General features: G+C 48.0%; 2 protein-coding genes across 3 annotated transcripts; one reads left to right on the top strand and one right to left on the bottom strand.

The window, feature by feature from the left end:
* Positions 1-8,887: 8,887 nt before the first annotated feature.
* On the top strand, positions 8,888-10,812 carry LOC125550886. Its single transcript, XM_048713998.1, has one exon. The coding sequence runs from the start codon at positions 9,240-9,242 to the stop codon at positions 10,545-10,547; it is 1,308 nt and encodes a 435-aa protein (XP_048569955.1). The 5' UTR covers positions 8,888-9,239; the 3' UTR covers positions 10,548-10,812.
* Positions 10,650-15,148, bottom strand: LOC125550885 (mitogen-activated protein kinase kinase kinase 3). Of its 2 annotated transcripts, none has more exons than XM_048713996.1 (11): positions 14,630-15,148; positions 13,160-13,636; positions 12,971-13,058; positions 12,817-12,879; positions 12,369-12,529; positions 12,192-12,267; positions 12,046-12,105; positions 11,864-11,971; positions 11,539-11,781; positions 11,230-11,360; positions 10,650-11,136 (listed from the first exon to the last, which is right to left on the bottom strand). In XM_048713996.1, exons 1-11 carry the CDS (start codon positions 14,959-14,961, stop codon positions 10,887-10,889), a joined length of 1,989 nt encoding a protein of 662 aa, XP_048569953.1. In that variant the 5' UTR covers positions 14,962-15,148; the 3' UTR covers positions 10,650-10,886. The 2 variants fall into 2 exon arrangements, with proteins under 2 accessions (XP_048569953.1, XP_048569952.1); XM_048713995.1 differs by having other exon boundaries at positions 10,650-11,139.
* Between the last annotated feature and the right edge of the window lie 6,065 nt (positions 15,149-21,213).

Here is a 21,213-nt window from a genome sequence, read left to right on the forward strand (position 1 = left end):
ATAGTCACTGTCATCATCATCATCATAGTATCCATGTTCAACATCATCTTGTGATTGATCAATTCCTAGAGAGGGTAATTCATTAGATAAATGATCATTTCTATGGTTATCTTTATGAATTCTAATAGCTTTGGAAATGATATTGCTAATGATTCCAACATCTCCTTTGGCACTCGTAAGATTAGTAAGCTCAAATAAGCAGTCACCAAATTTGGGATTTGGAACTCATCTTAATCAAGGCAATAGACTTATGGAGAATTTCATCTAGATCTTTCAAGGAATAATTTGGAAAGAGTTCCTCAAGAAATCTCCATATAGTGTAGGCACAATCAAGAGTAGGCAAACATTCAATCAAGTTTCTAGGCAAGCCGCTGGTGATAAGATTAACAGTTCTAAGGTTGCGGATCATGTCAATAGACTCATCAAGGGTAGGATGCAAAGAATCAAAATGAGGTGCACAAGGGCTAGCAATGTACTTGTTCAAATGATATTCATTGAAAATCTCAAGCATTTCATTTTTCCACTCATGAAAATATTCTCCATCAAGAATAGGCACTCTATGTCTAAGACTCCCCAAAGTAGACTCATCCATCTTCCTCCAATGGTGTTTCAACCAAAGCAATGGAGACCAAAGCTCTGATACCAATTGAAAGGATCGAGAAGAGGTGTCTAGAGGGGGTGATTAGACACTAAGTGCTAAAAGTTGCAGTTTTTAATTTCTTTAGGTTGAAGTGGAGTTTTGGCACAAGTTTAACAAACACAATACATATAAAGCAAGCATGCAAAGAGTATATGAGCAGCGGAAAGTAAAGCATGCAGCTTGCAAGAATGTAAAAGGATGGGATTGGAGTGTGCAAACGCAATTTGGAGACACGTAGATTTTTGAGATGTGGTTCCGATAGGTGGTGCTATCATACATCCACGTTGATGGAGACTTCAACCCACGAAGGGTGACGGCTGCGCGAGTCCACGGAGGGCTCCACCCACGAAGGGTCCACGAAGAAGACACCTTGTCTATCCCACCATGGTCGTCGCCCATGAAGTACTTGCCTCACTAGCGGTAGATCTTCATGAAGTAGGCGATCTCCTTGCCATTACAAACTCCTTGGTTCAACTCCACAATCTTGTCGGAGGCTCCCAAGTGACACCTAGCCAATCTAGGAGACACCACTCTCCAAGAAGTAACAAATGGTGTGTTGATGATGAACTCCTTGCTCTTGTGCTTCAAATGATAGTCTCCCCAACACTCAACCCTCTCTCATAGGATGTGGATTTGGTGGAAAGAGGATTTGAGTGGAAAGCAACTTGGGGAAGGCTAGAGATCAAGATTCATATGGTAAGAATGGAATATCTTGGCCTCAACACAAGTGTAGGTGGTTCTCTCTCAGAAAAAGTAAGTTGGAAGTGTAGGTTTGTTTTGATGGCTCTCTCCACAAATGAAGAGGTGGTGGAGGGGTATATATAGCCTCTACACAAAATCTAACTGTTACACACAACTTGCCAATCTCGGTGGGACCGAATTGATAAACTCGGTCGGACCGATTCAGCAAATCTAGTGACCGTTAGGGTTTTCAGTGGGACCAACTAGATCAACTCGGTGGGACCCACGTGCTAGGGTTAGGGTAAATTCAAAACTCGGTTTGACCGATTACTCAAACTCGGTGGGACCGATTTGGGTAATAAGCGAAACAGAGAGTTGGCCAAGCAAACTCGGTGGGGCCGATTGCATATCTCGGTGGGACCGAAAATATTGCAATGGGTAACAGAGAGTTTGCAAGCCCATCTCGGCGAGACCGAGATCCCATCGGTGAGACCGAACTGATTAGGGTTTCTGGCAGTGGCTATGTCAACTGAACTCGGTGGCTCCAGATAGAAAGAATCGGTGGGGCCGAGTTGGATATTTGGTGTGGGACATATTTGGAAGTGAGAAAGTGGTTGAGGGCTTTGGAGCATATCACTAAGCACTTTGAGCAAGCAAGCCATTAAGCAACACCTCATCCCTTCTTAATAGTATTGGCTTTCCTATAGACTCAATGTGATCTTGGATCACTAAAATAGAAAATGTAGAGTCTTGAGCTTGGAGCTTGAGCCAATCCTTTGTCCTTAGCATTTTGAAGGGGTTCCACATCCTCTAGTCCATGCCACTTCATTGTTGAACTTATCTGAAAATACTAGGTAAAAGTGTTAGTCCAACAAGAGATATGTTGACATTAATTACCAAAACCACCTAGGGAGCACTTGTGCTTTCAGTTTAGTATCATCTATTTTTGAGTGCTAGTTTTATGACATATCCATCTATGTAATCGAGTAGAGAGTTATATAATAAAGTTTAGTTTGAGTTTTTGCTTCTTTACTTTTATGTTTCAATCAAAATAAAGAAAATAATGAAAAATATCATATGCTAATCTTATGGAAAGTAATGACATTACATAAGGAAGAGTATAAGTGGTAAAATTTACTGAAAGTTTACAAACATAGCATTGGTCAATGATGCAATTCATGAAAGAATTAATAAGGGAACAGAAGATTCACATGCAAATATACTATCTTGGACACCTTTTATGATTGTGAGCCACCATTAAGTATTTTATGCCAAATTGTTAACGTTGGACAAGAAAGACAATGTAAAGATTTGTGTTTGTTCATATTCACATAGAAGTTATATTTTCATAGATCCTCCAACATGTGGTGCTTGCCCAATATCTTTGCTAGCCAAAAATCCGCAGCAAGTAGAAATACTACTTGTGCATCCAAAAACCTTAAAACCCAATCTCAAGTTATGAGAGTCCACTATACCTACCTACAGATTGAATAAGATCCTTCAAGTAAGTTGTCATCGGTGCATAAGGCAATAAAACTTGCCTCTAAATATGTATGATCTTTTAGTGTAAAGGAAAATAAGCGTTGTATGAACTTGTGATGGCAAAGTAATAAAAGCGATGGACTGCATAATAAAGATTGCTATCATAAGGGGCAATATAACATGACGTTCTTTTGCACTAAGAGCTGGTGCATCCAGAAATAAAAGGTGCATGCCAACCTCTGCTTCCCTCTGTGAAGGGCCTATCTTTTATGTATTTATTTTTTATGCAAGAGCCAAAAGTGTTCTCCTCTATTCCTTTTTATTTTTCTATTTTGCAAGCATCATTTGGTGGGGGAAGATATAGGCACATATATCCAGTTGGATATGAGTGATCATGAGTTATTATTGTTGACATCACCCTTGAGGTGAATAAGTTGGGAGGCGAAGCTATAAGCCCCTATCTTTCTATGTGTCCGGCTGAAACTTTTTGCTCCATATATATGTTGTGAGTGTTAGCAATCATAGAAGACTAAATGATGGTTGAGTATGTGGATTTGCTAAAAAGCTCAGACATGAGACCTTCCAGAAAATATGATGAATTGCAATTGCATTGTTGACTGAGAAAATAGTTTGTTAGCTTTCAAGAAAGTTTATGCTTTATACTTCGATGTTGTAATGAATTGTTACTTGCTCATGGCAAGTTTTATGATAAAATTTAGTGTTGTTATAATAATGATCATGATGCTACTATGTCCGTATTTTGTTTTTCTACACCTCTCTCTCTCTGAACATGTGGGCATGATTCTCGATATCGGCTTTCACTTGAGGACAAGCGAGGTCTAAGCTTGGGGGAGTTGATATGTCCATTTTGCATCATGTTTTCCTACTTTTATTTATAGTGTTTTTATTCTATATAACACTTTGTGGAGTAATTATAATGCCTTTTCTCTCATAATATGCAAGGTTTACACAAAGAGGGAGATTACCGGCAGCTGGAATTCTAGGCCTGAAAAAGCTACGTCAGAGATACCTATTCTGCACATCTCCAAATGAGCTGAAATTTTACGGAGATTTATTTTGGAATATTTTTTTGGAGAAAACAAATACTAGAGGGGGCAACCCACGTGCCCACTAGGCACCAGGGCCCGCTACGCGCCTGCCCCCGTGGGTAGTGGGGCCCCTGGCTAGCCTCCCGTGCTCATCTTCTTGTATATAAGGTCATTTTTACTAGAAAAAATAAGGAGAGGAATTTCGGGACGAGGCGCCGCCGTCTCGAGGTGGAACTTGGGTAGGAGCACTTTTGCTCTCTGACGGAGCGATTCCGCCAGGGATACTTCCCTCTGGGAGGGGAAAATCGAAGCCATCGTCATCACCAACAACCCTCTCATCATGGAAGGGCAAATCTTCATCAACATCTTCAATAGCATCATCTCATCTCAAAACCCTAGTTCATCTCTTGTTTTCAATGTTTGTATCAAAACCTCAGATTGGTACCTGTGGGTGACTAGTAGCGTTGATTACATCTTGTAGTTGATGCCAGATGGTTTATTTGGTGGAAGATTATATGTTCAGATCTATTATGCAATTCAATACCCCATTTAATCTTGAGAATTAACATGTTTTGTGAGTAGTTACTTTTGTTCTTGAGGACATGGGAGAAGTCTTGTCATAAGTAATCATGTGAATTTGGTGTCCGTTCGATATTTTGATGATATGTATGTTGTGATTCCCTTAGTGGTGTTATGTGAACGTCGACTACATGACACTTCGCCATATTTGGGCCTAAGGGAATGCATTGTGGAGTAGTTATTAGATGATGGGTTGCTAGAGTGACAGAAGATTAACCCTAGTTTATGCGCTATTCCATAAGGGGCTGATTTTGATCCATAAGTTTAATGCTATGGTTAGATTTTGCCTTTTCTTCTTTCGTAGTTGCGGATGCTTTCGAGAGGGGTTAGTCATAAGTTTGAGGCTTGTTCAAGTAAGAACAACACCCAAGCATCACTCCACCCACTCAAACAAACATGATGAAAGTGACTAGATGAAATTCCCGTGTGTCCTTAATAACGCTTTGCTTATTATAAGAGACCGTTCCAGCCTGTCATTTGCTACAAAAAGGATTAGGATACCTTGCTGCACTTGTGTTACCGTTACTATTACTTGCTCATTGCAAATTATCTTGCTATCAAACTATCTGTTACCGACAATTTCAGTGCCTGCAGAAAATTCCTTGCTGAAAACCACTTGTCATTTCCTTCTGCTCCTTGTTGGGTTCGACACTCCTACATATTGAGAGGACTACGATTGATCCCCTATACTTGTGGGTCATCGGGGCGCGAGGGCATAGGGGCGTCTTCCTCAAGCTGGACTTCCAGAAAGCCTATGACCGTCTGGACTTGTCCTTCCTGCGGTTAGTCCTGCAACGTCGGGGCTTTGATGAAAGATGGTGTTCATGGCTCATGTAGTTGGTTAGGTCTTGGAAGATGACAATTAATAGTAACGACGAGGTGGGACCATTCTTTACATCCTATACGGGAGTGAAGCAAGGGGATCTGATATCCCCTCTCCTCTTCAACCTCGTCGTTGACGTGCCAGCTGCCATCCTGGATAAAGCTAGGCTGGCAAGTCACGTCTCGGGGGTAGTCAGCCACCTCATCCCTGGCAGAGGCTTCACCGAGATTACTCATGATATTATTTCACGAGATTATTCACGAGGTTCGGGCGCGAGGGCATAGGGGTGTCTTCCTCAAGCTGGACTTCCAGAAAACCTCGGATCGTTTGGACTGGTCCTTCCTACGGTTAGTCCTGCAACGTCAGGGCTTTGATGAAAGATGGGATTCATGGATCATGTAGTTGGTTGGGTCTGTGAAGACGGCGGTTAATATTAATGGTGAGGTGGTACCATTCTTTACGTCCTCTACGGGAGTGAAGCAAGGGAATCAGATATCCTCTCTCCTCTTCAACCTCGCTGTTGACGTTCTAGACGTCATCCTGGATAAAGTTAGGCTGGCAGGTCACCTTTCAGGGGTAGTTGGTCACCTCATCCCTGGCAGAGGGGTCACCCACCTACAGTATGTGGATGACACCATGATTATAGTGGAAGGATCCGACCTAGACATCGTGAATATGAAGTTCGTGCTCCTCTATTTCGAGGTGATGTTAGGACTAAAGATTAACTTTGATAAGAGCGAGTTCATCGTCTTAGGATTTCCTATGGAGGAACAACAGCGGATTGCAGACAATCTAAACTGCAAACTGGCCTCATTCCTCATTACGTATTTGGGAATGCTGATGGCTGACTCGAGGATCCCGTTGAGTGCTTTTGACCCGCTGGTGGGACAAGTGGCATCTCCGGCTGAGTCTTGGCGTGGGCGGTTTACCTCCAAGGGGAGCAAATTGGTCCTTATTAGTGCTAATTTAGCGAGCCTCCCCATGTACATGATGGGGTTGTATATCTTACCGGAGGGCGTTCAATTCATAGCTCTTTCGATAAGGAACTCGCTTGATTCTTCTGGCAGGACGCCAATGGATGCCAAAAATAACACATGGTCAAGTGGGCGGACATATGTTTGCCCAAAGACCAAGGTGTCCTGTCCATTATGGCTTCCCGTCGTATGAATGTCGCACTCATATTGCGGTGGGTCTGGCGGATTCTACGCGGCGAGGGCGACTTATGGCTATAGCTCATTCAGGCAAAATACCTTAGGGGTGAGGCTCTCATGGTGAGTTCCCATGCGGGAGGATCACAGTTTTGGAGGTCCATCCAAAATATCAAGGAGGACATCCGCCTAGGGATTTCCTTCTCCATAGGGAATAGGGGTAGGACCCAATTTTGGTTGAACCTCTAGAAGGGTTCCGAGCCACTGCGCCTCAGTTTTCCTGGCTTATTCTCGATCTCTATGGACCCACTACTACTTATCTCTGCGCCCTTTAGATCTGGGCAGTGGAACATCCTGTTCCGTCATACCTTTGGGCAAGCTGGCGGCAATGAATGTACTAAACTGCAGAATGCCTTACCACCAGTGCTACTGAACTATTCAAAAACTATGACGTGGAAGCTTACTCCGACGACGGAATTCTCGGTGAGCACGACATACCATTCCTTATGCCAATCACCTCACATTCCCTGGCTTTCACAGTTGTGGAAAGCCCCCTTACCCCTCAAGATTAAGATCTTCGTGTGGCAGTTATTACGTGACCGTATCCCCTCGGGGACCGAGGTACTTAAGAGGCACGGCCCGAGATATGGCTTGTGCCCCCTGTGCGCGGTACCTGAGACTTGGAGCCATATCCTATTCTCTTGTATGGCTGCGTGGGTTTTATGGATGTTCGTCCTTGGGGCCCGGCTGGGAGGCCCTGAACCTCGTGGAGTTCCTCCAGCATTGGGCTACCCAACATACGCCCCATCATCAGATTCTGGCTTGTTTTTATGGCATTGTCTTGGACACTTTTGACGAGCGTAATAAAATGGTGATTGAGAAGGGTTTTTCGAGGAAGGTATCTGACTCCTTCAAATTCCTTGCTTTTCTACACACTGGCACCCGCTCTCGCGTGATCGCGTCGTCTCGGTCTCATGATGGATGCGCTTTTGGCTACAGCGCGTCGGCTAGCGTCCTCGTAGCGCCGCGTGGCGGCTGCCACTAAATGGCCTTTTTCCTATTTCTCTTATGTTTTCTTGGGCATGACTATGTTGTTGCCCCATCCGTCGATTTTTGTGGTTTGTTTGGATGCTGCTGCATGGACCGTTGCTTTATCTATAAAGCGGGGTGCAAGCCTATTTCGAGCACCAATATGAGGTTTGATACGAAGATTGAATATAAGAGATGAACTAGGATTTGGAGATGATATGGTGCCAATGAAGATGTTGATGGAGATGATGCCTCCCATGATGAGAGGAACGTTGGTGATGACGAAGGCTTCAATTTCTCCCTCTGGGAGGGAGGTTTCTCCGGCAGAATCGCTCTGCTGGAGAGCAAAAGTGCTCGTGTCATGGTTCAGCCTCGAGAAGGCGTCGAAAAGTCCAGAAAGTGTTCTCTTGATTTGTTTTCTAGGGCAAATGGGAATATATGACCAAAGGACGTCGGGAGAGCAGCTCTATGGACCCCACAAGCATGGATGTCACGGCTTGTGGGTGGCTGCGCACCCTGAGCTTGTGGCCCCCTGTTGCACTTCTTCGTTGCTTCTTTCTTTCAGTATTTTTAATATATCCAAAAAGAAATCTCCGTGAAATTTCACTTAATTTTGAGCTTCGGAGAATTGTTATCTCAGTATAGCTTTTCAGGTCAGAATTTCAGCTGCCGGTAATCTTCCTCCTTTGATGTATGTTGCATTTTAAGAGAGAAAAGTCATTCGAATTTCTTCATATTATGAAATATAGCATCAAAATAAGATAAAAACTGCAGGAAATTATGATGCAAAATGGACGTATCTGTTACAACCGCGAGCCTACGACTCGCCGCGGCGCTGACAATTTTTGTATGAGCTCAAGAGGAAGCTGCAACCGGATGCTACAACCAAGGTAGTGTGTTGCTGGAACCGAAGACGTGGAAAGCTGGAATGATGAGGCTGTGAGTTGTGGTGTCGTCATCGACAAGTATGCTAGCCCCATGCGGGAGTTGCAACCGTCCTCTGCCGACGCTGCAACCAGTGCAGTGTGGCCCTGGGCCCGGCGATGTGAAAAGTTGCAACAACGGGAGTAGGTAGTTGATGTGGGCCACTGATGTTGCGTATCGTTGGACGAAAATGTTGGGACCGTTGAGAGAATTTGTTTAACCGTCAGGCTGAGTTGTTGGGATGGCAGGGCCAGATGTTGTGACCACGGGACAAAGATGTTGGGACCACCAAGAGAAATTGGTGCGACCATCAGGTCGGGATGTTGAAACCGTAGGGCCGAGCTGTTGCGACCGTGGGCATAGGTTATGTCGGTCAACTAGTGGCAGCTAGGCGTCACAAGTGGTGACGATTCTAGTACCGGCGGCCTTGATTGCTGGAACCGGCGAAGGTGGAGCTGCAACCGGCAAACCCCAAAAAACTACAAATAGCGGCCGCGAGATGATGCAATCCGGGAACTACGCTGATCACTGATGCAAACACATGTGGCCTCTGCTACGAGCGACGAGTAGGCCGGCGATGGAGCAGTGAAAGCGAGCGTGCGGAGCCTACAGGGCTAACATCATGGCGTGAGGCAGGGGCGTGCATAAGATGAAAGACAGGGGGAAGAGAGGAATTTATTTTCTTTCTTTCTTGCACGGGGAAGAAGACGACCCTCGCGCTGATCGTACGGCATACAACAAACGAATCGTGCGGCTGGCAGGGTCACTGATCTCGATTTGGGCCGGCTATCGCCACCCAGGGATCATTTATACTACTCAGAACACCGAAGGTAACGTGCGTTCCCGTTGCAGTGGAAATTCGCGGCGACGCACAGGCTTGCGCAATGAGGCTGCTCACAAGGTGTTCGACGAAATGCCGCGCTAAGCTTAAGCCCGTGCTACGCACGGATGCCGTACTCCGCGCGCTCTCGATGGGCGGGGCTAGCATGGGCGGGGCTAGCATGGGCGTCGGTACCAGAGGGATCCACTTCGTGCCCGGTCCGGCCTCCGAGGAGGAGCAAGAGCGCGTCCCGCCGTCCCGGGGCTGGTACCCGGCCGCCTACGCCAGGCTCCTCCGTCTCGCGGGGTCGCTCCAAGGCGTCGACCTCGTAGATGGCGACCTGCGGGACGCCGCGACGGGATCCCTTGTCACCGATGTGCACGCCCTCGCCCGGGTGGAGCACTTCGACGCCCTCGCGGGTGAGTTCGGCGCGACCCGGCGCGGGCCGCCGCTCAAGACGACGGCGCTGAGCTCGCTCACGAAGGTGTGCGACGTTCTCGGCGTGTCGGCGCAGCGGAGGAAGAACGTGCGGCTGACGGTCTGCCCGCAGGTGACGCAGCACCACGTCTGGCGCGGCGCGCTGGAGGAGGTGCTCAGGGACCTTCGAGCAGACATGGGCGCGCTGGGACCCCCGTCTCCGGCGATTCGGATGGCGGAACAGATCGCATCGGCCTGCGCCAGCTTCCTGTCGGAGACCGCGGACGCGGCGACGTCCTCCTCGCCGTCCTGGATGCGCCCAACGCCGTACAGGAGGCCGTCCCCTGCGCCGCCACCGGCAAAGGCATGGCAAGAAGTACTGGACATGTTCACGGACCTGGGGAAGAGCCTGGCAACCGACGAGCGGCTAGCCCGGCACGCGCAGAAGGTGGAGGCCATGAAGGAGGGGCTGTACCAGATACGCGACATCATTGTCGAGAGGGACATCGCCTTCAAGGAGGCGCGCCACCAGGACTGCCTGGTGCAGAGGAATCTGTCCAAGAACCTGGGGCACTCGTCCCGGGGCCTCTACACGCTGCTGCTCTTCTACCTCTACGGCACTGTCCGGGACATCGAGGTGCATATCGGCAAGTGCCTGACCGGCAAGGAAGGCAAGAATGTCACCATACACGCCGTGAAATTCCTCGTCGACGGCGATGAACTCGCGGTCCAGAGCGGCATCAAGCAGCTGAGCCGCGCGCTCCGTGTCTTCAGCTTTGTCTGGGAAGCAGCAAATACTGACACTGGGACTGTCAACGATATCGTCGTCAAGAAAGGTGAGGGTGCCAAGGGAGTATTGAAGCTGCAAGGGCATCTGTGGGGCCTTGGTGTTGAGGAGAAGACGGTGACATACAGAGGGGATGTTTTCAAAGTGCATCAGATAAAGCTGCCCTGATTTTCTCCAAATTCGCAACACCTTATCTGTAAATCACCGAGCTTCTGAAGATTAGTAGAAACCTGTATTCATTCAAAATTGATCATACACAACAGATACAGGTACAGCCTGAAATGCCATTCTCTCTTTTTCTGAACAAAAATGCTATTGTTTTTCACTACATCTCAATTTCTGAATTTGTACAAAGGACGAGGCAACTGTATCCTGAGGGGAGATACATACAGAAAGGGCTAAACAGAAAGCAAAAAAGACACCTTTGTCCTCCTAAGTTCTACAGTAACACCTTAACTTATGGAGTATATATTCTTCCAGTATGCAAAACATGTATGATTGGAATTTCTACAATCTTCTTGGAGAATCAAATGTTTGCGTTTTCTGGCGAGGGGTTTCGAGCCACGGGTCTGTGAGATAGTTGCTTGGCCGCGTAGGGTACAGCACATTGTTGATAGGGCTGTAGTTGGCTGCTCCAGCCGAATATGCTGGATGCGGAGGTGATGGCAAACAACTCCGGTTCGACTGCCTGTACTGCCGCAACGGGCTAGTGCATGGCGAGACGGGCAGGGACATGTTCATACGCACATTGGATGCGCTGCTGGACAAATCAGATTACCAGATTCTGTTAGACAATGGAAGAAACGTAATTTACCATATTTTTAGCAAAAATTAGTGAACGCGAACATACATGGCAGAGGCTCTGCGAGTTGATATTGAAGGAATAGAAGATGCTGGCACCACTAAGTTTCTCATCCTGAGATTAGTATCTCGTAGAGGTGATAAGCTTCTGTAGGATGACAGCTCGATGCTTGTCTTTACCTGAAATTTAATCATAGTGGTTAGAAATTAAAGGACACCACACTCAATATTGAGGCTAACTAATATGAGAGATGATGTCATCCAGCCATAACTGGTTATCATACATAGCACAAGCACAGACGGATTTCATAATATAGACCACTATTTGACAGTGCATAGTCATAGACTGTAGACGTACCGTGGCTTTGCTGCCATCAGTGGAAGTTGAGAACATATCCCTAGTAATGCCAGAGCCAGACCTAGAGGACCTGACTGAAGCTTGGTCTTTCACCCAAGGATGTTCTATTAATTGAGCAGCAGTTGGGCGCGCAGCAGGATCGCGCTGCAAGCAGAGTTTCAAAAAGCTTTTCGCTTCAGAAGAAAGATGATCTGGGATATCAGGTATGTCTTTGCTGTTTCCAATTTTGAATATTGCAGCCACCTGTGAAATCGATTACAAAGCTTAGCAGACAATCATCAGAAGAACAACCACCATAGCTATATAAAATTGTCATAGCACTCACCCCTTCGTACTGACTCCATGGAGGCCTTGCAGTTGCCATCTCAAGAATGGTGCAACCAAGGCTCCAAATGTCCACTGAAAGGCTATATCCATTGGTATTCATGATAACCTGGGGAATAAATAGATATCAGTTGGTGTTCAACTAACAAGGGAAAATACATGGGAAAATTGCAGTAGCCTTACCTCTGGAGCCATCCAGTAAGGGCTTCCTTTGAAAGATTTGATGGATGTGTATGCTGATATCTGTATAAATAAAATCCACATTTAACCAACTGATGTTTGTGTAAATAAAATAAATGTCAGATCATTGACACAGTATTAGTACTTACATGCTTGGCCATACCGAAATCTGCAAGTTTGATGTCACCATTAGGATCTACAAGTATATTTGCTCCTTTGATATCCCTGTGAGAAAGGTAAGTTTTCATCAATAAGTAAGAAAGCCGTGATATTTTTCAAAAATAAATGGCCATCCTACTCTATTTACTTTGATGACTGCTCAGTACCTGTGCACTGTATTCCGCCCATGCAAGTATGCAAGGCCAGAAAGGATCTGTGCGGTGTATTTCCGGAGGATGGCCTCCCCAAATGGACCATATTCTTGAAGCAACTTATGTATAGAGCCCCCAGAAACAAACTCAAGATAGACTGAGAGTGTTTCACTAGACTGCATTGCAATATGAAACTTATTCAGGCAAAAGGGTAAATCTGCAAATAAAACGGGACACTTCATTGTTTGCACTACAGTGGTTTACTGGTTTATGATTGGAAATAAATATATATTCTAACGTATCTAACGAAGTAAACATTGCAGAACCACCTAACTTTCAGATAAAATATTATAGTGACTGTGATTGCTTGGGTAATTTATTTAATTATTTGCAAATAAAATTGATGATAATGTTACATGTTCGAGAATAAAACGTGGAAGATCGTCATATGTTTTGTATTTACCAGTTCACTGCCATAGTACTGCACAATGTTTGGATGCGAAAGCTGATTCAGGAGCAGCATTTCCTGTCAATAAGGAGCAGTGTCAGTATGAAAGAACTAACATCCGTTACATGAGAATGATGCTGACTAATCCAATATGCCCCAAAGATGATACCTGATTTAGCTGCCTCAGACACTCTTTTGAATTTGAATCATCAGCAATAACCTTAACCTCTTTAATTGCACACATTTGGCCACCTTCACTGCATTACATTTAGAGTGCAGTTAAGTATACTGTACAAAGGAAAGGTTCAATTGCTGAAGAACAGGAGAAAATAGAAGGCTCTAGCATCAAACTGCGAACCTGTTGAATCCGAGGTATACTTGCCCAAATGTACCACTGCCTAACAACTTCCCCTTCTTCCATTGTGAATGGAGGGACCGGGAAGATGTGCACGGCGAGCCTGGCGGAAGAGGAAGTGGGTGTGGTGAGCTTGAGCTCCGTGCATCCTCTTGCCACGCAGTAGGGGATCCTGGGCATTGCCCGAATGCTCTTGAATGCACAGGTGAGGTTGGACAGTTTTTGCCTCTTGAACTAGGGGGAGAGCTGGGCATCCGTGTAGCAAACACAATTTCTGTCGATTTTCGGCCATGACAGTACGTCGTTCGATCACTTGGAAGATCCAAAATGTTGGATTGAAATTCTTTCCTTGGAGAAACTGAGGGTTCACACGATCTGTTATTCTCCGAAGCCAGATTATTTACGACAAAGCGCCCTTCTTCTAGGACAAGACTTTGTTTCCGAGAATCAATGGCCGGTGTTCTATTTGCATCTGATATCCTATTGAATTAAGCATGAAAATCAAGTGAGTTGAAACGCACATCTATGAACCAATCACTTGGTATCAGTACATTTTTTAAAGCATTCTAGAGCTATCGTATCTTAACACATAATTGGGATTGAAGGAATGTCGTTTAGTAATATTTTTTATTCGAAAGAAGAAAAGGTCAACAAGCATTGTCGCCTATGCATGCTTGTAGCACACGGCGATAAGTTGGGCCACAGAGTTCGAGATTAATTTGCACAATAACAAATTCCAGATGAGATTTGCAAATCGGCTGATGGAACTGCCTTGAAAAATTAATCGAACAGCAGTTATAACAGCAACGAAAAAACACCGTGAAGACATCACTAATCCAGTACCAAACGCAAACGGAGATCCAAACGATAAGGATTCAGTGTTGCAACCAAGAAAACAAGTTGTCATCTCGTTGACAGCAAAACCAAACCCATGGAACAAAGCCCAGGGAATAGCCTGAATTTTGTAAAAAGATGGTATGAATCAAGGATTCATGGAGATCCATTTTTTTCTTCAGGCTACCAGGGCAGCAGAATCCGGTTCCAACTGGATTCATCGGCCAACTAATCAAAGAATTAATCAGAGCATGGACACATAACTTTCGGGAGGAAAACCAGAGAAACATCAAAGCTGCAGCTCCGAGCAAAGCAGCCACAAAAACCCAATCTGAAACCTAAACAGATGTCAAGAACAGCTCAACACCACCTCCAATTGCCCACTGACCGACTGACGGCATATATATTCAACAAAAAGAATAAGAATAATAATTCAGCAGAACAGCAACTAGTAGGACACGCCTAGCGCCCCAAACCGAAAACTTTACACCGAATTCAACACGAGAGCACGAGCAAAAGCTCTCGAACTTTTAGCCTGTGTTTGAAGCAACCAACCAACCACCCAAACTCAGCAGATTATTAACTACCGGACCAACTAGTATGTACTCTGGTGGTGATCAGTATGGCGCCGCCTCTCACCTGTAAATTCCGAGATCCAGCGGCTCGTCGGACGCCGCGGAGGACCCGAGCGACGAGCTGCCCCCGCTTGAAGCGGACGCCGACGCGGACGCGGGGGCGGAGGCCGACGGCATGGACGCCGGCCGCGGCAGCGGGTGCCCGACGGCCGGCGCCGGCTGCTGCAGCTGCTTCCCACGGCCTTCCCTGCCAATAAGCGCCTCGTCGAAGCTGGTCGCCTTCTTGTTCTTCCTGTCCTTCTCCCCGTCCCTCACGGCCGGAATTGTGCCGGCGTCCCCCGCCGGCGCCGGCGCCTTGCTCTTGCTCCTGCCCTTGCCCTTCCACCACGCCGGCATCCTGCCTCCCGCACGGCGCCGCAGGCCGTGCAGCGCTCGTCCGGCCTCGAGAGCTAGTCCACAGAGAGAAGAGGTGTGGGGGAGAGAGAGAGAGGGGTGAAATGGCTATCGTCGTCGAGGGAGCAGGAGGGTGGGAGACAGAGAGGCGTACACGCGCGAGAGGAGAGGAGAGGGGGACGAGGAGCGAGAGGGGGCGGGGACTCTTGTAACGACCGGGGTCCCCTCCGCGGGCCCCACGCGCGGCGCCTCCCGCATGGCCCCACCTGCGCAGCCCCCGTTGGTTGTCTCGAGCTCACCCTGTGCGTGCGCGTAGCGATATCTGTCTCCTGCCTGGAAGCTGCACACGTAGGCGGGTAGCGATGGGGTCGCCATCTTTTGTGACCGGTAGGTGGGACCCGCCAGTTGTTGGGGCGGCTGGCGGAGGGGACCATGTTGCGTCGCTGCGTGTGGGGCCCACGAACACGGTGGTGGCGTGGATGTGGCGTGACGTGGCCGGTGGGGCCGAGAGGGACGCGCTGCTAGAAGCACCCAGAGCGGAGTGGTTGCCGGCTGCAGGAAGAGTCCTTGTTTTCCTTGATCACTCACTGGCTGCCGGCGGAGAGATTAGTGAGCACTGATGCTATTGAGTCCAAAAGAAGAGCACTTGTGATGTACTCCATTAGTGCTGACACGAGAGGGTGCCCCAGACTGGGTCACTCACCATGCCTCTTTTTTTTCTCTCTTGCAAACATGTGCTGCCTTCAAATTTGTTCGAAACCTAAACTCGAAAAGCTGGTTAAAATCGCCTAATACCTAGAATCAAAAAACACATTTCCTGAAACACGGTTCATGTTGTAATCACCTAAAAACTTGTTTGGATTGTCTAACCAAACCATGAATAAGTATAAATAAGTTTTATAAAAGCCTAAAAGGCCAATTCTGGAAAAACAAAACGAGTTTATACGTCCACTGGGGCACGTCTCGACGGCGATGGTGTGGCGGCCTTGACCTTCGAGCAACGAGATAGTAGTCGTCGTGTTTTGGTTTTTGCCGAGCGCCTGTCTTGCCAAATAAGCCGCACTGTTCATGAACGTACATTTTCAGGGCAGTTCATACATCACGTGTAATACTCGTCCGGAAAAGCTTGTCCCAAACTTGTTTCTCAAACAAATGTATTTAGCACTAACTTGATGTTAGATACATTCATTTGAAGAACAAGCTTTTTCGGACGGAGGAAGTATATCTTATTTATACATCTTGTGTAATATCTGTTGTTTATATATTTTCAGGGCAGTTTGTATGGTATATCTCCCGAGACATACTCCAAGATGTGGCATGTTTAGTCAGCATACAATATACAGTTGTATTTCTTTTTTTGCGGGGACAATATACAAGTGTTGACTAGCTCCATGTCAGCAAAACCATTTTGAAAATACCATTTCAACGTCAAATTAGTGGGATCATCGAGTTTTTTTAGAGGGGGGGGGGGGGTTACTAATTTCATGGATTAGGAGATCAGGGTTTGATTTCGATCAACTTTATAAATTCAAGGTCAAAACAGACTTTACTCCCACAAAAATGATAATCAGACATTTTTTATCACACGCTTCTGTTGATGGAAGTCATCTCCCACGGTTACACGATCTGGTTTTCTTCGTGTTGCGACACCACTGCAAAGCCAAATGTGCACTTTCATGTCGACATACTACCTCCATTTCTAAATATAAGGCGTTGGCGCAGTTTGTAGATGGAGTACTTCAACTTGCACAGCGATATTGATATACAATCTCAGAAGAAGAAGAAGAAGAAGAAGAAGAAAAAGATATTAATACGCGGACGCGGTATTAAAAACTGATCTTAGGTGTGACGATGTTGATTATATGTCGAGACGATAGACAAGATGAGTACTACTAGCACGCAGTAGCATTCCACCTATGAGCACGCCATTTTTTTATCTTATTTTCTGTGGGCAAATTATGCTCCTCACACTTCAGCGAAATTGAGTAGATATGCTCCCGCCCCCGCTATGATCACCCGCAAAAAAAGATCAACGTACGATATTTTTATCGTCGATCAAGGCGCGGAATGGGAGGTCCATGCACGTCCGCGCGCGCGCGCAGGCGGGAGTGCAGCGGCCGCCGCCGCGGCTTCGTGGCTGGTTCGGTTCGTCTTGCCTTTTCGCCCGGGCGCCGGCCGAGGTGGCACGTCACCTCGGGCCGGTTGAGTGAGTGAGGAGGGAGCGAGCGTGAGTGGAGGGATGGCGCGCGCCCACCACCGTGCCACGCACCCGTCACCACGGCACCACTTGCGCCGATCTCTCGCTGTCGCCCCTCGCGTGGATCAGCGTCACATGGGAAATATGCACGCCGCCGTCGCCGTCCGCCTAATTCCGCGGCCCCCGCGCGCGCGTGGAGAAACTTCTAGCGCAGGGAGCTGCTATCCGCATTCGGTGTCTCTGAGAGAGGAAAAATGCTACGTGCTGCTCCACATTGTAGTACTGGATGAGATATTTTCGATATCTTTACTCGTTCGCATGAATTTGGCAACGACTAGATCCTTCCCAATCACTCGCATGCACACATATTAGGAGCTCATGAGATTTCCCTAATCATACCAATGATCTCTTGTTAATTAAAGCATCTCCAACCGTTGGCCCCCAGGAGGCGCTAAAAATCGTCCCCTCAGAGCGCACCAGCGCAAACCGCGTGCTGGGGGCGTGATGCCCTCAGTTGCGGCGCCCATGTTTTTTTGAAAATTTTATTTTCGGCACAAACACGACGCAAATTCAATCAAATTTCGGCAAGTTCGTACATATTTAAAATATTTTACAAAAAAGAAAAAAAACGCTACTAGGCTGCTCCTCGCCGTCTCCCTCGCCGCTCCTCGCCGCCCGCCGCGCTTGCAGTTCTATATGCCGAGGAGGCGGTAGAACCGCGTGTAGTCGCCGCCGCCGCCGCCGTCGTCGCCGCCTCCTCCGCGGCCGCCGTCCCTGCTGCAACCCTCCCCCGGTTGGCGCGGCGGGTTGGATGGTCCGGGGGCGTCCTCGTCGTCGTCGTTGTCGAGGATCACGACGCCGCGCTCGTCCTCGCACTCACGTTTGCGGGCGGCTATCTCCTCCAGGGCCCGGCACTGCCGGACCATCTTGTCGAGGAGGTAGTCATCCCGCGCCCACCGTAGGGCGTCCTCGTCGGAGAAGCCGCGCCGGGCTATCTCCTCGTACTACGTGGGAAGGCCGGGCTCGGCTTCGGCCTGGCAAGGACAAGGCGGCCAGAGGCGGGGGCGGAGTCGTCGATGCGGACGCCGAAGCTGCGGGTGCGCGCGCTGACAGGCGTGTCCTAGGGCTCCGGCTTGACGGGGCGGAGGCAGGGAGAGTCGGACGAGTGGCCGGACGAGGAGGAGGACGCCCCCAGGTCCATGCGCCTCGGCGTCCATGAGCTCCCACGCCGGCGAGAGATAGACGGGGGAGCGGGGTACTCCAGCCTCGGCGTGTTGCCGCCCTCGATGTACTCGAGGACGGCCTCCAGCGTGCGGCCGGACATGCCCCACCATCGGCGCCGGCCTTCGGAGTTGAGCCTTCCGGAGGGCACAACGCCTTTGGTGGCCTCTAGCTGCTCGGCGTGGCGGCGGCGGAAGTAGGGCTCCCAGAGCGGACTGTCAGGGACATACCGCGGACCTTTCCTCGCCGCCCGCGGTAGAGAGGCGCGGATACGCGCGATCTCCGCACGCCACGCCGTCCTGGTGGGCGGTGGTGGCACCGGGACCCCGCCGGCGCTGATCCTCCACGCCCCCGGCACCCGCATGTCCGGCGGGACCAGGTACTCGGCCTCGAAGAGGAGCCGAGCTTCGTCCTTGTGAAGGTGGCTGCGGCCGAAGCCATTTGCCGCCTAGGAAGCGCTCGGCCATGCTTTGAACTGGAGACGGCGAGAGGAGATGGAAGAAAGGGGGCGAAATGGCACTGCGGCGGTGGAGATTCTGTGCGTGTCACTGGCGCGCTGGGGTTCGGCTTATATAGGCGGAGGCGCCGCTCGTACGTGTGGCGGGCGAGGGGACGCGCGTCGTCCGGTACTGTGCCGCCCGTGAGGCATCAATGGAGGAGGCTGACCGGCACGGCAGCGTGCGGCAACTTTGGCATTGATTCGTCGCGGGAAACGAGACGATGAAGACGACGAAGCGGTGAGAAGAGAGACGAGTCGCTGGCAAGGAGGGCCAGCGGCTGTTTTACGCCAAAAACGATTCGCCCGTCACCCCCAGTGCCCCTGAAAGTGCGTTATATTGACTAGAGGGGGTGAATAAGCGATTTTTATGAAAGTCTTCAAAACGTGGGAGTTATGAAGACAAACGATAGAAATAAACCTAATACCCTGCAGCGGAAGGTAGACTACACTAGGCAAGCCATAGTCAAGTATTCAATAGAGTGAAAGCACAATGACTAATAGTAGCAATGTAGTAAGGATCGGGTAGGAAGATATTGTGAAGCCAGACAGAACACGCAGTCACTCAGTGAAGACAAAAGATAGTGCAAACATACAATAACTTCACAAGGAGTAACAGTAAGTAAAGGGAAGGGAAGATGAAACCAGTGATTCATTGAAGACAATGATTTGTTGGACCAGTTCCAGTTGCTGTGACAACTGTACGTCTGGTTAGGGCGACTAGGTATTTAAACCTTAGGACACACAGTCCCGGACACCCAGTCCTGAACACGCAGCTCAGGACACCCAGTCTTCACCGTATTCCCCTTGAGCTAAGGTCACACAGACCTCGCCCAATCACTCTGGTAAGTCTTCAAGGTAGACTCCCAAACCTTCACAGACTTCGTTCACCGGTAATCCATAATGTCTCTTGGATGCTCAGAACGCGACACCTAACCACTGGAGGATGCATAGTCCTCGAGTGTAATAAGTCTTCAGATCACACAGACAAGAAGACTTAAGTGATGCCTGATTCTTTTTGGCTCTGGGTGGTTAGGGCTTTATCCTCGCAAGGAATTCTCTCTCAAAGGCTTCGAGGTGGGTTGCTCTCAAACGACAAAAACCGTACTCTCAATCTGAGCAGCCAACTGTTTATGGTTGTAGGGGGTGGGCTACTTATAGCCACTTGGCAACCCGACCTGATTTGTCCGAAATGACCCTGGGTCACTAAGGAACTGACACGTGTTCCAACGGTCAGATTTCAAACTCACACGGCAACTTTACTTGGGCTACAAGCAAAGCTGACTTGTCCGACTCTGGACAAGATTTGCTCTCATAGTCTTTACTCGAAGACATAGGTTATGGTTAGGCATCACTTCAGTCATTCTGACTGGTTCTCTTGGACCCCACTTAACAGTACAGTGGTTCCTATGACTCAACACAAAAGAAGAGAACTACGAAAGATCTAAGTCTTCGAGCTCCATAGGCTTCATGTGGTGTCTTCTCTTGTCATAGTCTTCAATGTGAATATCTTCATATACCACCTTTGACTTCAATGTCTTCATACATTTTTAGGGGTCATCTCTGGTAGGAAAACCGAATCAATGAGGGACTTCTACCTGTGTTATCCTGCAATTCTCACAAACACATTAGTCCCTCCACTAGGTTTGTCGTCAATACTCCAAAACCAACTAGAGGTGGCACTAGATGCACTTACAATCTCCCCCTTTTTGGTGATTGATGACAAACTAGTTGAAGTTTTCAACGGGGTATATAATCTGTGAAATTGTAAAGGATAAGGAATTGTCTTCATAAGTTGCAAGGGCTCCCCCTGAAGATGTGCATATAAGTAATTTGCTTTTGGAATGCAAATGCACATGGCAGGTTGTACTTATGGAGATCCACTTCAACTTATGATGACAATCCACTATGCATGTGAAAGTATATGAAGATAATGACATGCATAATGGAAAATGGACGTCTGCAGAATGATCTAAGTGCGGAATTTATCGTCGCACATGCAGAATTTATCATCGCAAAACAAGGTGACAGATAAGTAGCAGACGACCATCGAGTTTAAGTGTTACAACTCAAAGAACCAAATGTAGCAAAACGAGAGTTGTAAGCATGAAGCAAAATATAAAGCACCCGCCCATATGGACCCGCTTGAGGACTATCAACCTCATATGCTTCTCCCCCTTTTGTCAGTAAGGACCAAAAAGGTTTGAAGACATAGAGCATCTACTCGTTCCCATGAGGAGTAGGTGAAGTAGCAGGGTCGTTGGTGGTGTTTGGCGGTGCTGAAGAGCTTGGCGGTGAAGTAGCATTGTCTTCATCCTCGATAACTCTGGCAGTCACAGTT

Source organism: Triticum urartu, chromosome 4 (assembly GCF_003073215.2).
Source record: "Triticum urartu cultivar G1812 chromosome 4, Tu2.1, whole genome shotgun sequence".
Lineage (NCBI taxonomy): Eukaryota > Viridiplantae > Streptophyta > Magnoliopsida > Poales > Poaceae > Triticum > Triticum urartu.

Bases quoted from the DNA above. Each gene is read 5' to 3' on its own strand.
- LOC125550886 (XM_048713998.1), top strand. From the start codon at position 9,240: ATGAGGCTGCTCACAAGGTGTTCGACGAAATGCCGCGCTAAGCTTAAG.
- LOC125550885 (XM_048713995.1), bottom strand. From the start codon at position 14,961: ATGCCGGCGTGGTGGAAGGGCAAGGGCAGGAGCAAGAGCAAGGCGCCG. The intron at 12,268-12,368 runs GTACTGAGCAGT...CCTTTCTCACAG, and splicing joins GGGCGGAATACAGTGCACAG to GGATATCAAAGGAGCAAATA. The intron at 11,782-11,863 runs GTGAGTGCTATG...TCGATTTCACAG, and splicing joins CATGGAGTCAGTACGAAGGG to GTGGCTGCAATATTCAAAAT.